We start from the raw sequence: 16,942 nt of genomic DNA on the forward strand, positions 1-16,942 counted from the left end.
AACTTTATTTTTGTTCTCATCTTATAATATAAATGCATAAAAATAACCTCGTGACACCACTTGTCACCACTTGAAACAAATTTAGTAAGAGATCTAAGTCTAGTCTAAGGATCTATATCTAGTCTAAGGATAAAGAATAGAACCCTCTAACATCCAATAGCAATCATTTAGATTTCCAAATTGGGAATCCCAACATCAGGCTTTTAAAAAATCAGAACAAACCACAATAAGATACCACTTCACACTCACTAAACAAATGGGACGTCTAAGTGGCTCAGTTGGTTAAGCATCTGCCTTCAGCTCAGGTCATGGTCACAGTGTCCTGGGATTGAGCCCCAAGTCAGGGTCCTTGATCAGCTGGGAGCCTGCTTCTCCCTCTCTCTTTGTACCTAACCCCACTCTTGAATATCTCTCTCTCTCAAATAAATAAAATCTTTAAAAAAACCCAGACAGATAATTAGCGTTGGCAAAGATGTGAAGAAGCTGGAACCCTTACACATTACATTGCTTGTGGGAATGTAGTGGAGGTACTTTGTAAAATAGTTCGGAAGGTCTTCAAAGGCTCAACATAGAGTTACCATATAACCCAGAAAGTCTAATCATATATCTATATGATATACATATATGTATATATATACATACACACATACACACATAAAGGAGAAATGAAGACAAGTTCAGACAAAAACTTGTACACAAATGTTTATAGCAACAATATTCATAATGGCTTCAAAGCTAAAATAACCTTAACAGATAAATAAACTACAGTAGATCCATACAATGGAATATTATTCAGCAATTTAAAAAATGAAGCACTGACATGCTACAACATGGATGATTCTTAAAAATATGCTAAATGGAAGAAGCCAGTCACAAAGGATCACATGTTGTATCACTCCATTTATATAAAATGTCCACAACACATAAATCTATACAAACAAAAATTAGATTAGTGGTTACTTAGGGATGAGAGGAGTTGGAAGGATATGGGGATGACCATTAAGGGGTATAGGAGTTTCTTTTGGAGTGATAACAATGTACTAAAATTAACCATGGTAAGCTTGTACAACTGTTTGAATACACTAAAAACTATTAATTGTACTATTTAAAGGCATGAATTACATGGTATATGAACTATATTTCAATAAAGATGTCACATATACAAAATTTAAATTATATTATTTTTCAACAGAAAGAATTTAAAAAGATCAACTAGTTACCTGAGATCTTCTGAATGCTTCTTAAAAATACAAAACCTTTTACTTGGGCGGTTACTATGAAAGCTGGAGAGACAAAATAGATTTTATTAATGTTGTTATATAGTCTTATTAATTTATAGCTTTTATACATAAAGTTTCTAGTTTTGAGTAAAAGAGGATATAAATAATAAAATAATGCTTGCCATCCCTGTTTAATTCAATGTTTTTCTTAAATTCCACTTTATCCTTTTCTTTTCAAATGACACACATTTCTCTAAGCACATTCTTCTAACTCTTCTAAGATCAGTACCTCACCATTACACAGAAAAAAGGAAATAAATTTTTTTAAAGTACATCAAACTAATTTTCTTCATGTGTTAAGGAAGAGTTGAAGACACTTTAAAATTTTTGCAGATAACATTTTTGCTATAACATGAATCATTATCAATAACCACTTTTTAAATCATTTTCCAATTTTTTTATAAAGATTTTATTTGTTCATTAGAGAAAGAGAAAGAGAGGCAGAGACACAGGCAGAGGGAGAACAGGCTCCCTGTGGGGAGCCCGATGTGGGACTTGATCCCAGGACCCTGGGATCACTCCCTGAGCTGAAGGCAGATGCCCAACTACAGAGCCACCCCATTTTCCAATTTTAACAAGCTTGTTGGGGAGGGGTATAAAATCCAAATGATCTTTGAAGTAAACAGTACTTCAGCTAAATGCCACTGCACTGTTTACCATTTGTAAAATCAAATATTTAGAGAGTTCTATGCAATTACTAGCAGTCTATAAAAAATGAATTAAAGCAGAATTCTTTAGCTAAAATGATGCTTCTCCTAAACACAATACAGAGGACTACTATCCAAACTTTGTAGCTAAAGATAATAGCTTTCAGATACCCCGTTTAAATCTAGTAAAGAAAATCTAGTAAAGAAAGCTTTCCTATATTAGAAACCCAAAATTAGCTTTAGCACAGGATTACTCAAAGTGGAATCGCATAGACTGATAACATCAGCATCACCTAGGATCTTATTTAGAAATGCAAAGGTATGTGCTCCCCCACAAACCTAGCTGAATTAATGTCTGCCAGTAGGCCCTACCAGAATCTGTTTTAACAAGTTTTCCCAGTGATTCTTCGGCAAGCTAAAGACCAAGAAGCAGTAGTCCTAGTTTGCACTGATAGACTCAAAGAAGCCAATGCACCAGGTCAATGGTCACTCTCAGATACAATGTAACCATCACCAGTACAGCATGTATTATGTGGGAGAAGAAATACTGTGACTAGCTATATATATAATCTCCAGAAAATGTTGTCAGAAGACTTCTAACAGTTATTTCTTCAATTTGGGGATAACTACTATTAAAGAGTTTATAAATGCAAGACAACATCACAAATAATAAATATTTTTTAGAAGAGAAAATCAGGGGTTAGGAAACATTGAAATTATATGCAAAAATTTGTGCACATAACTGTTTCTTCAGAAGAATAAATCCAAGATTTTATCTGATTCCCAAAGAATATGAATCAAACAAAGCTATTTTTTAAATGAGATTTAAAAGTTATTTTTAAAAGCTTTTTTCTTTCTCCTTAGACAATTTTGGTATGATTTATTTGGTTAAGAGGAGAAAAAAATTACATTTTAGGGTATTGATGGCTTCTATTCTGTCTACAACTTGTAACTTATTAAAATGTTGGTAATTTTAAAATTCCAGTTGTCCAAATCCAGTTTTAATTTAGAGTTCCCTGTTAAAAAAAACAAACCCTATAATGCTCTTTTATTTATATTTATTACACAAATTCCATTCTTTTATCATTATCCTTGTATTATAGAAATGGAAAAGTAGATCTATAGCTCATAAACAAGAAAAAAATTATCCTCCTTCTTCCTGTTAGATCTGCATAAAGTTAATAACAATACAAAAATAAATCTAAGAGAGCGAGACAAATCATAAGAGACTCTTAACTATAGGAAACAAACTGAGGGTTGCTGGAGGGGAGGGGATAAGGAGATGGGGTAACTGGGTGACAGACATTAAGAAGGGTACATAATGTAATGAGCACTGGGTATTATATAAGACTGATAAATCATTGACCTCTACCTCTGAAACCAATTATATATTATATGTTAATTAACTGAATTTAAATAAAATTTAAAGAAAAAGAATAGAGTAAAAACATATGTTGAAATTTAGGCTTTAAAAATTCACCACCTAGTTATAAGACTGTATATAATTATCAAAATTCATTAAGCTTTCTCTAAAAATAAGTTAATTTTATTATATATAAATTATACCTCAATAAGACTAGAGGAGAAAAAACTCCCTTTGACCGTATCTTCTTAATAATTTTAATTCAGTATAAAACAACTTTATTTCTGATGAAACACAAAAGGAATGTTAACAGTACTAATGGTATGCCTACTATTGAAGATACTACACTAGAGGTTGAGAATACAAAAAGAAAGAGGGCAGGTTGTCTCTCAAGGTCCCGGCGTGAGTAGGGGGAGGCAAAAAAGTCAAACAGCAGGTGGCACAGAATAAATGCTTTTAAATGAATGAATACATATTCATAAATAATTATAAACATTCATAGTGACACAAAGTTTTGTGGCTGCATGAAGGAAAACTGCAGGTAAATGGAATAGAAACCAGCTAACAATCAGGAGTTCATTTCAGTAAAGAAGGGCACTACACCTTGCTCTAGACAAAGTACAGAGCAAGATACGGAGGGATTTTCAAAAAAATAAGCTCTAAAGGAAAAAAATAAAAATAAAATAAGCTCTAAAGGAGCTGAAAAAGTGGTCAGACATTAAATATTGAAAGGTCTTATACTCTCCAGAATATCTGAACTTCATGACTATGAATGTTAGAAGGGCAAAGGATATTTATGCCAAAAAAGACCTGAGCAGACATGCCTACTGCAGTAAGAGAATAAAGGAAAAACTGGAGAGGCAGGGGGAAGGGGATGGACTAGACAGGACATCAGTTATGACGCTACCACAATAATCCAACTGCTTCTAACGACTCTTCTTTAATGCCAGTAAATCTATACAAAATATATAATGAACTCAAACATATCATAAAAATTCATGTTCTGTCTTATCCATTATCTAGAACAACCTGTTATATCAGTTTTCCTTTTCCTTGGTAAAATTTTAAGTCATCCTTCAAAGCCTAAGTGAAATGTCATTTATAAAGTACCTCCCCTTATATCTTGCTTAAGGAACTCATTCTTCCCTTCTCTGCGCTCTCATAGTCATTTGTTTACCATCTTAAGTTAGGTAAATATACCTCTCCTACTAAATTGTGAAAATTAGAGGCAAGGACTTTATCCACAATACCTAATAATGACAACTTAGAAATAACAGCTACAATTACTTGAATATCTCCTAAGTAAAAATCATTTTATTAAGCACTTTAAGTATGTTTTCTGTAATTATCACAATGACTTTCTTTTTGAGAAAAGGAAACTGGGAGTCAGGTTAAGTAACTTGCCCAAAGTCACACAGGTAATAAATAAATGGTGAAGCTTGGATTCAAATCCAGATTTGTCTGATTCTTCACCACCAGATTGCCATACTTCTTAGCAAATAGTAAACTCTGCTAGAAAAAGAAATATTAAATACTTATGTCCATTAAATTAGTTCTATTACATGTAGAGAAAAAGCCTTCTTATATACATCCTGTTGAGGAATAGTAACAACAATATTATATGGTAATTTGCTTCCATTTTTTTTTCAGGTGACTTCTATTAATTACTATCTGAAGTCTATAAGTAAATAAGGTGCAGTAATTTAAACAACCAAACCCAAATAATACTACTTTTAAAAAAAAACCACTTAAAACTTACATGTTGAATGACACTCTTCTTCAAAAGAGACTTATTCCAAAAAGACTACAAATGCATCAAGATTTTTAACATCCTCTTTTGAGATTTTATTTAGAGCCTTTTATAATTACAACAAATAATGCCTTGCTATTTGTAATGTGCTGAGTGACATGGTGAATACAAACAGCCCCTTCTTCTCAAGGAAATAATACAAACACAAACAAATACAATAAAAGGCAAAAAAATAAATGAATGGTACACACTCAAAGTGAGGAATGATCCCTCTGAGTGGTTGTGGTGATCAGACACCCCCAAAAAAGAAGATAAATGGAGAGGAAGAATAGGGACATTCTAGACTTAACAAAGAATAAGGAAACGCCACTGTCAAAAATGAGTTATGTGATAAATTTTATTCTGGGGAACAGTGGTCAATTTATGGGGATGGTGCAGATATGAGACCAGAGGGAAAAAGACCAAATGAGAGTACAGAGGTGGTATAGGATAAGATTAAAGGTACTCAACCTCTGGAGAAAATGAATCTTCTATACATACAGAACTCAAGCCTATAATATGAATCCACGCGGGGCAGAAGTAATGGTGGTCATTCAATGGGAGGATACCTAAGGCAGTGAATGAGGCAAGTGTACCAGTAGATAAAAAGTTAGAGACCTACTAAACCCTAAGAGTGGCAATGGAAGCTTTCAGTTCCATTAAGAGGCTAACAATAAGCAGGAGCTCAGAGCACAGCACAAAGATAATAAAGTGCAGGGTTGGGGCTCACTGGGAATTGGAAAAAGGATATGGAGGAAGGTGGGCTAATCATAAATGTTTTGCAATAGAATGGACTTGGAGGTTCTATAGGACAGGTGGGAAGCCTGTGATAAATGAGAGGGAAGAGTGAAAGATTCTTGGTTTAACAAAACAAAACATTTTCCAATTTGGCCCCTTACAAATTAAGGGCAGAATTAAAGCCCCATTCAGGCAACCATGTATTTGTCACAGAAAGAAGAAACATTTCACACAGCAGTATACTGGGGAAAAGATGCCTGGGGCCTGGCTTAGAGGAATTGGAATACAGGTGTAGACCAGTCCAATAGTTGAGAAGCAGAGTAGCAGAATGCAAAAAGGGGAGTCTCAGAAAACCATAATGCACAGTAGCTGATCAAGAGAACTTCAGGAGCTTACGAAACTTGGGATAGTAAACTATTTCCAGCTGGTGTTCCACATTCACAGAAATGGTGCCCTGAAAGAGTATTTGGGTAGTGGTGTGAATTCTGGACAGATGATAATGTTTGGCTCATTTTTGTTCTTTTTAGATGCTAGTGAGTCAAAGGTTAAAACATGTATGAAATAATTAGAAATATAGAGTTGGATCTTAGGAAGATTAAGAAATAAAATTGGAGGGACGCCTGGGTGGCTCAGCGGTTAAGCATTTGCCTTCGGCTTAGGGTGTGATCCTGGAGTCTTGGGATTGAGTCCCACATCGGGCTCCCTGCATGGAGCCTGCTTCTCCCTCTGCCTGTGTTCTGCCTCTCTCTCTCTGTGTCTCTCATGAATAAATAAATAAAATCTTTTTAAAAAATAATAAATAAATAAAGGGTGACTTCCAACTGAATACTTGGCCAGGTTAACTTCTAAGAGACTAAAATAAAATTTCCAGAGTACTAAAAAAAAGTTTAAATAAATATTGTAGATAAAAACGAAGAAGTATTAAAAAAGTAAAAAGTAAATAAAGAGGTATTTTAAAATAAAAAGACAGGACCCAGTCAACAACGTTAAAGACCACAAAGTCAGAGTTGATTGAATCAAATCCAGCTAAGTCTAAAACTGAGCATAAACTTCAGGAGAGTAAGAAGTTCCAGTCTCATGTTGGGATATATGCGAAGTGACCATGACTAAAAAGGTAAAGGATTCTAGAACAAAAACAAAGCAGCAATCAAAACATATGACCCTGAGAGTAAGGATGACTATACAGTTAAACAGGTGCTGCTAGACTGAAAAAGGGATTCAAAGTACTAAAAACTCAAAAGGAGTTAACTCTACAGGGTAATGGCAATTGTAAAGAAATGAACAGTAGGTATGATGAGATTAAAATGGTACTGTGGTATAACAAAGGAGGTTACAATAACTTAAGGGTTGATGTGAAGCACTAGTACTGAAGAAGTCCAGGTACCTGAGGTCAGGCTAATAAAGGGGAAAGAAAGTATGAGAGAAGTGCTAAAGTCATCAAGAAGGTGGGAAATCCTTGAAAAGAGTAGCTGATTAATGACCAAAAAGTAATATAGAGGTCATTTTATGATCTGTAAGAAAATCCCTTTTATACTTCAATTCTAATTTAAAAAAAAAAGGAACAATCTCACTTTGAATGATCAACCTAACTGCTCTACAGGTAAACAATTTTTGACTATTTTTTAAAAAATAAAAATGTATCCTAAGGGATGTTCCTATTAATGAGATACAAATGAAAGAAATGTGGGCTGTGAAGGCTTCCTCTGCATAGAGTAAATATCAGGTATCCAAATAACATAAGCTGAATGAATTAATATAATAAAAAATTCCAACAATGGCCTCATGACTGGGATAGTCTCTCATTCCACTGAATGAATGCAAGGATAGATGGTTTGATGGATAGATGGACAGATAATGGCTTACAGAGAAAAAGAGAAAAAGACCCAATAAAGCTCCTAACATCACTAAAAACCCTGGAGTCTCTCAAAGTAACTGCTTTCAAAGAATAATATTCATGAGATTACATGTATTTGTTTGGTAAATATATTTAAAATATTTGATTTTTTATATTTGAAAATGATCCTTTAAAAATCTAAAGGAAAAAAAATACCCATAGAGAAACAATTTCCCTAAAAACCTATCCTAATTTCGTTAGTCTAACTATTCTTACAATTTTAGTTCCAATAATTTATGAGTTATGATGCTGGGGAAAATAGTACCAGGTATTATCCTAAAAGTTCCCTGTAACTAGACAATTAGATCCTTAAAGAGAAAAATTGGCTTCTAAAAGGATAACTGTTTCAAAACAAACTTTCTGAACTATAATTTTAATTGGTAATTACAGATGTTTAACTCATCTTACCTCATCATATGATTTACATAGGCTTTGCTACAGCTAGTGTTGTATCTGCAAAAACTACAATGGACATACGTAGGAAAGTGATTTGCAAAATCTTTTATTTCGGAACAACACTCAATGCACTTGTGAACTCCCCGACGATACCTTATGGAGATATAAAGAAAATGATAAAAATATATTTTAAAACAAAAATAATAAGGGAGGGCCTTATTAATGTTCTGTTAATTAAGGCCAAGGTGTTTAAATGAATATGTTTAAATAGAGTTATAATTTGAAAATTCTGTTCTGGAATAATAGCTAGAGTAAGTGTAAACAATCTTAACATAAATCGATGTTTTTCATTGGCATAAAAGGGCTTAAGTTAAGCAATACAAACATCACAAGATATAAGCACACATATAATACCAGTATAATAAATGAATATTATAAAAAATAATAATTCAAATACTGTTCAAGAGTTGTAAAAAAATACCTTTTTATTATTTGCTTGGCCTTTATGTCATAGTGATAGCATATAAATGTATAAGAGAGCTGTGTAATAGGGTAAATTTATATTAAATAAAGTTTTTATACTTTAAATTAGTATTATATATGAGGAATAAAAGATTACCTTAAGTTCCTCAATGCTGTATTGACTTTACTTTTTTTATTGCTACTAGCCAATGTGCTTTGTTTCTTTTGCATATTAGAGATTTTTGATTTATATTTAGATTTACTTCCATTAGGCTTACTTGCATTAGGTTTACTTGTATTGGATTTAGTTGTATTAGGTTTGCTTGTGTTAGATTTTGTGGGATTTTTAGCAGTTATATTTTTAGTCCTTGGAGGTGAGAGCTGAAGGGTAGAAGTGCTTGCACTAATGGAAGGTGTAGGTGAAGATCCTGACTGAAGAGGTCCAACTGAAGCTCGAATAGTAACCTACAAAAATGGAGATAATGTTTGCTTTAGAAAATTAATCATGGCATTAGTATTAAAATATAACTGTATAACAAAAAGTTAAACATCAAGTATTTGGAAAGGGCAAGTATAAACTATAATTGGATAAGTCTTCCATTTATTCTAAATGTTCATACCAATTAAATTAAATTAAACTTGATATTTATTCACTTGTAATACTACATTTTTTGGTATTGATATCAGTCATGTTAACAGTTATTAATGCATAATTAGGAGTTAATGCAAATTATAGAACTATTAAAAGAGCACATTCCATACCTATTTTTATGCTCTGATATATCTCAAATAATTCAGAGATCAAAATTTAAATCTCAAAGCCCAAAAAATAATTCTAGAAAGGCCTGCATTATCCCTCAACAGCTATAAAACAAACAGATCTATAGTAAATATGACCTCCTCTTTCCAGGAGCTCATTAGGCAGGATTTATGTATACAAAGGTTATGGGAGAGGTTATATATCAACTCATTATACTGTATGGAGAGTTTAATATTTAGAATTTCCTTAAAGAGAACTAATATAAAGCTTATCATTTAGTATCCAGAAATTACATTTGTTGATTGGCAATGAAAAACAATTGCCTACCAACATTCTCATTAATCATTTAACCGTACTTCTCCCATGTATTTGAGGAACAGACTATGCGGAAGTCCTATGAAATACATGTGTTTTGGTATCACACAAAAGCACTGGACTAGGAATCAAAAGACCTGAGGTTAAATCTTACACCATGCCATCCTAGCCATGTGACCTAAATAAGTAACTTATTCTCTTCTTTATAATATAGGGCAATAACTGTCTGTCTTCCTCACTGGATTGCTGTATGGATTAAATAAAAAAGCATACCAAAAGCCTTATTCTAAGGTGCTATAAGAACATTTAGTATCATTATTAATATTATTACTATCATTATTAATAAGGGAAAATATGAGAGAGGACTGCACTGCTTACATTAGTGTTCTGCATGTCTAGTCCCAGCATGGAATGAATGGACTGCAGGGAACGATGCTGGATAGCTTCTCTTGCTCTAGGTCTTCAGAGCATGGCTTTATATTGTTTTAGTTAATTCAAATAACAGACATACCCACATTCAAAGGTAAGTACCCAAAGGCAAATATAAATGTTTTGGGGATTATTTCACTTTGGATTATCCATGCCTCTGTTTCCCTCCACTGGAGCAAATATTCAAGAGCTGACTGTATATAAAGAAGTCAGAGAAAACAGAGGTATATAAGGCAAAAAGGGAAAAGTAAATTACAATCATCAGTATGCAGTCAGACATGTTTGCTCACTTAAAACATAATGCTATCCAGCAGCAGAACTTGCTTCTCTGAGAGTAGACTCAGTAATAACAACTTCAGTAAACATCTGAGAACCTACAGCACTTAAGGCACTATACCAGAAGCTAAGGACACAAAGATCTACGGCACTCAAGGCACTATACCAGAAGCTAAGGACACAAAGATAAAACATGAGTCCTGATCTCAACTATCTTATAGTTTAGCAGATAAAATTGACGTATACACTGCCAACTGGAATAGCTCAAAAACAGCCTATATAATATCGACACAACCCGCTGACTCAGGGAATAATTAATCTGTTGCACTTTTTACAAAGGAATAACACTTTAGCACAGCACACACCACTGACCATAAAAGGATGGTCAGAAGGATTTTTTTCTAGATATAAGAATGATAAAGCCTAAAATTAAAGTCTTCATAAAAATCAGACATCATTTTTTAAAGTATTATATCTAATAGATAAAAGAAGGCAGGAGTTAATTTCTATTATCATACAAAGTGTTAAAATACAAGACATTTAAACTTACCTTTGTTCCAGGAGGCAATCCTTCCAGTTGTTTAGGTTTTATAAATGTTCTATGATGTTGAGTCTTATGATCCATTTTCTCTTTGCATGTCAAAAATTGTAGTCTGCATTTTGTACAACGATGTATTCCTTTCTTCTGTTTAAAAACAGGAAAAGGGAGGAAAAATAATTTCTATAACCACAAGTGTCGTGCCCTTAAACCGTTCTGATTTACTTTAATGATACCTAAGTAATTTTAAAACTAGTATTATTTTACATCTCCCATATAAATAACAGCAAAATGTTATTTCATTTTTAAAAACACTGGGGTTTCAAAAATGTCTGTTACTAGAAAGAAATTGAACATAAACGTTCTATCAGTAGGTTCTAATGAAAGTTCTCTCAGCAGTGATGTGAAAGTTCATCTAATTATAAAGTATTTAGACTCATGATATGGTTAAAAAGAGCTATACTATGTTTTTATCCTAAAAAAAGTAAATTCTTTTTAATTTTTGCTATTTCCACTTGGTTGACAAGTTGGCAAAATAAATTCAAATACTTAACCAGACATTTCAAAGAAGGTTGTTATGGAAGTGGTTGTATAAAACTGTGCTAATATAACCATCTGCAATGAGGAAAATGTTCTACAGCTGCACTGTTCAATATGGTAGCCAGTAGCCACATATGGTTATTGAGCACCTGAAATGTACTAAGTGTAACAGAGGAACTGAATTTTTAATTTTATTTAATTTTAACTTCAAGAGCCATATGAACATTGAACAGTGCGGATATGGAGACGTAAATCAGAACTACTCCCAATCTATTTTATGATTGAGGTATCTTGAGTGAGTCCCTCTTTAAACCCAACGCTGCTGGGAAACAGGACCCAAGAAAAATCTAAATCACTCCCCCAAAACTAGTTACTGGCACTGCCAGACTCCTGATCCATGTTCTTTCTATTATATAATATCAAATCAACTACAATCTTACCTATATGCTCTCATTAAGAGATGACATATGTATGTATATATATATATATATGATATATATGATATATATATATATCTTAAACAATACACAAATACAAAGGAATATTTTCTCGAAAGTTAAAATCTGCCAGTACATTATTATTTCCATTTAAATACACTCAGTCAATAAATAAATAAATAAATACACTCAATAAATAAATAAATACACTCAGTCATTTATAAAATTCAAACAAGGTAATATACTGAGAAGTACCCAGCACAGTTACTAGCACACAGCAGGCATTTCATAAATCAAAGCTTTGAATTTACAAAATTCAAAGCCATGTATAAATATAATGTGTTTGTATTACTATTCTAGCTGCATCTTAAGACTATTTTAGAAGTGTGGTGCACTGGATTATATTATAGACTCAGGCAATTTTTAAAAATTCACTTATACGTGCTGAAGGAAGAGGAGGAAAAAAGAAAACTTGGCAAAGATACACACCAAAATAACAGGACAGAAAGAAAGTTTCCCAGAATCTGATTCCCATAAATCTTTTCTCTATCTATAATCACTCCCCAGGTTACCTTATCCAGTTTCATGGCTTTACATACTATCTATATAACTATCTACTTGACATCACAACCTGATAGCTATTATGCATCTCAAATCAACATGGACAAAATTGAATTCTGGATTTTCTCCCTACCCCCTGCCCTCCAAAATCTGTTTTCTCAGTCTTCCCCCTAAAACAGTATATGAAAATTCCATTCTTGCAAATGGTTAGGACAAAAACTTGGTTAACTCACTCACACAACAACCCATATCCAACCTGTCAGCTCTACCTTCAAACACTTTCATAATCTTTCCACTCCTCATTACCTCTAACCACTGCTGCCATACTAGTCCAAGCCACTCACCTGGACTTTCATCTTCTTCCTATCATGCTCTTTCCTCCCTTTTGTCTATTCTCCAATGATCTTAAAACACAGCAGATTGTTCACAAACCTAAATGCTCCAAAGGTTTTCCAAAGTCCAGTGTCTGGTTTACAAAGCTCTACATGAACTGGACTGCATTCTATTGCTACAAGCTTATCCCCTACTTCTTTTCCTCTTATTAGTTTACTCTGCTCTAGCCACAACTGGCCTCTTCACTGTTCTTTGAGTGTCTCATGTATACATTCACTTCAATGCCTACATAATATTTCCTTTCCCAGATTTCCACATGGCTTATTCCTTTATTTCCTTCAAAAAGGCTCATGTTTTGGGATGCCCTGGGTGGCTCAGTGGTTTAGCGCCTGCCTTTGGCTCAGGACATGATGCTGGAGTCCCAGGATCGAGTCCCACATCAGGCTCCCTGCATGGAGCCTGCTTCTCCCTCTGCCTATGTCTCTGCCTCTCTCTCTCTCTCTCTCTGTGTGTGTGTGTGTGTCTCTTATGAATAAATAAATAAAATCTTTTTAAAAAAAGGCTCATGTTTTACCACACTACATACATAATAATAACCATTCCTCCACTCCCAATACCTCCCTGGCACTCTTTATCCTTCACATTTTCCTTCCACAGTACTATCACTAGCTAGCACGCATATACATTCAAACATAAACACACATATATATTTATCTTTCTCTACTATAATTCAAATTCCAGAAGGCACAAACTTTGTTTTGTTCATTCTTATGTAATACCCAAAATAGCCCCTGGCACATAGTAAAGCATCCAATAAATATTTGTTAAATAATTGGATTGTGAGGCAAAAAGCAAGAGACTGACAGAGAAGATGCATATGTGAAGTAGGTACAATTTAACTAGTTCAAAACATCTGTCATTCCATTCAATGAACATTTGTCCAGAGTCATGACATAGAATACATTAATCTACTATTCTCTTAGTTGGACACAAGTCTTATACATGTCTCTTGTGTATGAACGCATTTCAAGGTGATAAGAGTGATAAAGAAACAATACATTTTTAAATACATCATGTTCAATCAAAGAAAATAGTGACTTATTCCAAGGGTAGAGAAATAATTACCTGTGTTGAACTTTTTTGATACACATACTGAACTGTTTGGGAGATTTGAGAGATTAAGAGGAATTCTGACTATATGTAATTTCTGCCCTTAGACCTAATGCCAATGTGAAATCTGGTTCTGTGGTAAAGCAGTAAAAGCCTGGGCTCTGAAGTCAAATTTTAATTCTGCTTTTTATTAGGTAATAGGACACTGAGCAAGTTACTTTCTCTAAAATTTTGTTTCCTCATCTAAAAGTTAAAAATAATAATATACATATGGTGATTGTGAAGATTAAAGATGACAATGCTTATAAAGCACCTGCTGCTGCCATAAGGTAACTGACTACCTATGTTAACTGTTTAATGTTTTTATTAAAGATTTAATGAGCATATTTATTTATTTATTTATTTTTAATATTTATTTATTTATTATTTATGATAGACATAGAGAGAGAGAGAGAGAGAGGCAGAGACACAAGAGGAGGGAGAAGCAGGCTCCATGCCAGGAGCCCGACGCGGGACCCGATTCCAGGACTCCAGGATCGCGCCCTGGGCCAAAGGGAGGCACCAAACCATTGAGCCACCCAGGGATCCCCTAATGAGCATATTTAACATATCTGAAACCACTTTTATTATTTCTTAAAAGTCATACAAACTGGATTGTTAGCTCTAAAATCACCTGTGACTTAATACATATTCTTTAAAAAAAAGTTACAAAGTCTTTGAAGACAATAAAATGTGCCTGTTTACAAAAGCCAACAATTCTTATTGTCTAATATCACACTAATGATGTCATCTCAATTACAAGTTTATAGTCCTACTTAGCTAGGGTGTTCCAGTCTTCGTAAATAATTATGGATGTTGTAAATACCTTAAAAGATGATGATGATTCTTATTAATAGATTCCCCCTCTTAACTGCTGACTGCCTAAGTATCCCATATAAACAAAAGAATATTGAGCCAAAATGGCAAGACAAGACATAAAACTCAGTATATAAAAACCTTACAAATCACAAAGCCCACATAGTGGGTCCACACATCTCTTTCATAATTATCATTTTTCTTGTGTCTCCATCTCCTTCTGGAGCTTAGGAAAGTGTGTGGGAAAAATTATGTTAAAAGACTCCCGGGCAGGGGGATCCCTGGGTGGCTCAGCTGTTTAGCACCTGCCTTTGGCCCAGGGCATGATCCTGGAGTCCTGGGATGGAGTCCCACATAGGGCTCCCGGCATGGAGCCTGCTTCTCCCTCTGCCTGTGTCTCTGCCTCTCTCTCTCTCTCTCTCTCTCTCTGTCTATCATAAATAAATAAATAAAAAATCTTTAAAAAAAAAAAAAAAAGACTCCTGGGCAACCTGCATGGCTCAGCGGCTTAGTGCCGCCTTCAGCCCAGGGCCTGACCCTGGAGACCTGGGATCGAATCCCATGTCAGGCTCCCTGCATGGAGCCTGCTCCTCTCTCTGCCTGTGTCTCTGCCACTGTGTGTGTGTGTGTGTGTGTGTGTGTGTGTGTGTCATGATAAATAAAATCTTTAAAAAAAAAAGACTAAAAAAATAGCACTACTGTTTTATATCTCATTCTCTCATTCAGATTTAAGGTCAAAGATGAAATAAAGAATACCAAGAATAGTGTTTCTAAAACTCTAGTCCTCAAAAAATGTTAATATGTATTGTGCAAATAAAGGGCTCAATGGCCAAAAAAGTTTGGGGACTAATAAGTACTATACTGGCTTGGAGATTCACCATGTTCATTAGCATATTAAAAGTTCAGAGAAGCCCTGTTTTCAAAAACAAACAAAACTGGGATCCCTGGGTGGCTCAGCGGTTTAGTGCCTGCCTTTGGGGCAGGGCGTGATCCTGGAAACCCCCCGGATCAAGTCCCACATCGGGCTCCCTGCATGGAGCCTGCTTCTCCCTCTGCCTGTGTCTCTGCCTCTCTCTCTCTCTCATGAATAAATAAATAAAATCTTTAAAAAAAAAAAACAAAACTGTTTGATATTGTAAACCTAGGCATTTACTAAATTTATTTACCAGTAACAATGTGGAAGGAAACATCTAATAACACCTGATGGAACATAGTTGGGTAAACCTAGAACAGAAAGATCTTGCCAGACTTCTCAAAGATGAGTATCATCCCAATCACAACAGGAGATACTAAATTCACTTGGATAAAGAAGATGTGATGTATGTATGTATATATAATATGTATATATATTTTACACCGGTAATAATAAAACCAGTAAGCATAATATCTGAATTCACGAGAAGGGTATTAAGTGCTAAAACTGGATCCCAAAAATTATATAGCAGAACTAGCAGAATTCATTCACAAGAAAAATAATGACCTAAATATAGTTCTTTGGCAGAGTTCATATACCAAACTGTAAGTGTCATTACTGTTTCCTTTATCACTGGCAGCTATAAAAGACCACTTCTGGTCAATGTTAATACCATGTATTCTCATAATAATGAGGCTAAAAGTGGAAGGATGGGGTAAAAAAAGAAACAAGATTATGAGTCCTCACACTTTTCTTAGTTCAACTCACCCTTACCCTGATAACTACCTTCAAAATCATTCCCATATCCACTCTTGGATCCTGAAATAGCCACCAATCTTATGGATATTCCAGTCATCTTCCCTTTTTCTCTTCAATCCTAGGTTTCCTATTTCTGGCTATCTTTCAGAATTTTCACTTATGAGCCACAACATCACCAGAAAGGAAGCAAGAAAAAAGAAGTTAGTTTTACAAGTAATTCAGCATAAACTGCAAATTAACCAAGTCATTTGGAAAATCTTGCTTCCCTTGCAGAACAAATCTAACCAATGTTCTAAGTAATAATCTGTCTTTTTGCTAAAACAACATGATCAAAGAAGAACTGATAAATCTCACCTGATGCTTCATATAATGATGCATGTAGGGTGTAGCAATTTTAATAACTTTGAGGCAAAATGGACATAGCAAGTTCTTAGTGTTTTCATGGGATGTTCTAAAATGAGTTTCTACATCAGAAAATGAAGATGATCTATAATTGCAGACCTACAAATAAAGAAGGTTTAGTTTAACTTGAAAAAATATAATGATA

At 34.2% G+C, this 16,942-nt stretch overlaps 1 protein-coding gene across 25 annotated transcripts in view; it reads right to left on the minus strand.

The window, feature by feature from the left end:
• ZNF280D (zinc finger protein 280D) overlaps positions 1 to 16,942 on the minus strand; it is a 293,959-nt gene that overhangs the window by 48,774 nt on the left and 228,243 nt on the right. For 24 of the 25 annotated variants that reach the window (XR_012022602.1, XR_012022608.1, XR_012022605.1 and 21 more), the window contains 5 exons: positions 16,750 to 16,896; positions 10,900 to 11,034; positions 8,727 to 9,034; positions 8,120 to 8,260; positions 1,221 to 1,283 (listed from right to left, as the gene is read on the minus strand). Coding sequence is in view for 18 of the 25 variants with exons in the window: in XM_072808743.1 (XP_072664844.1) it covers positions 1,221 to 1,283; positions 8,120 to 8,260; positions 8,727 to 9,034; positions 10,900 to 11,034; positions 16,750 to 16,896 (794 nt within the window). In the remaining 7 variants the exon portion in view is untranslated. The remainder of the gene's footprint in view (positions 1 to 1,220; positions 1,284 to 8,119; positions 8,261 to 8,726; positions 9,035 to 10,899; positions 11,035 to 16,749; positions 16,897 to 16,942) is intronic. The other variant, XM_072808748.1, reaches the window with a different exon arrangement.

Source organism: Canis lupus, chromosome 32 (genome assembly GCF_048164855.1).
Source record: "Canis lupus baileyi chromosome 32, mCanLup2.hap1, whole genome shotgun sequence".
NCBI lineage: Eukaryota > Metazoa > Chordata > Mammalia > Carnivora > Canidae > Canis > Canis lupus.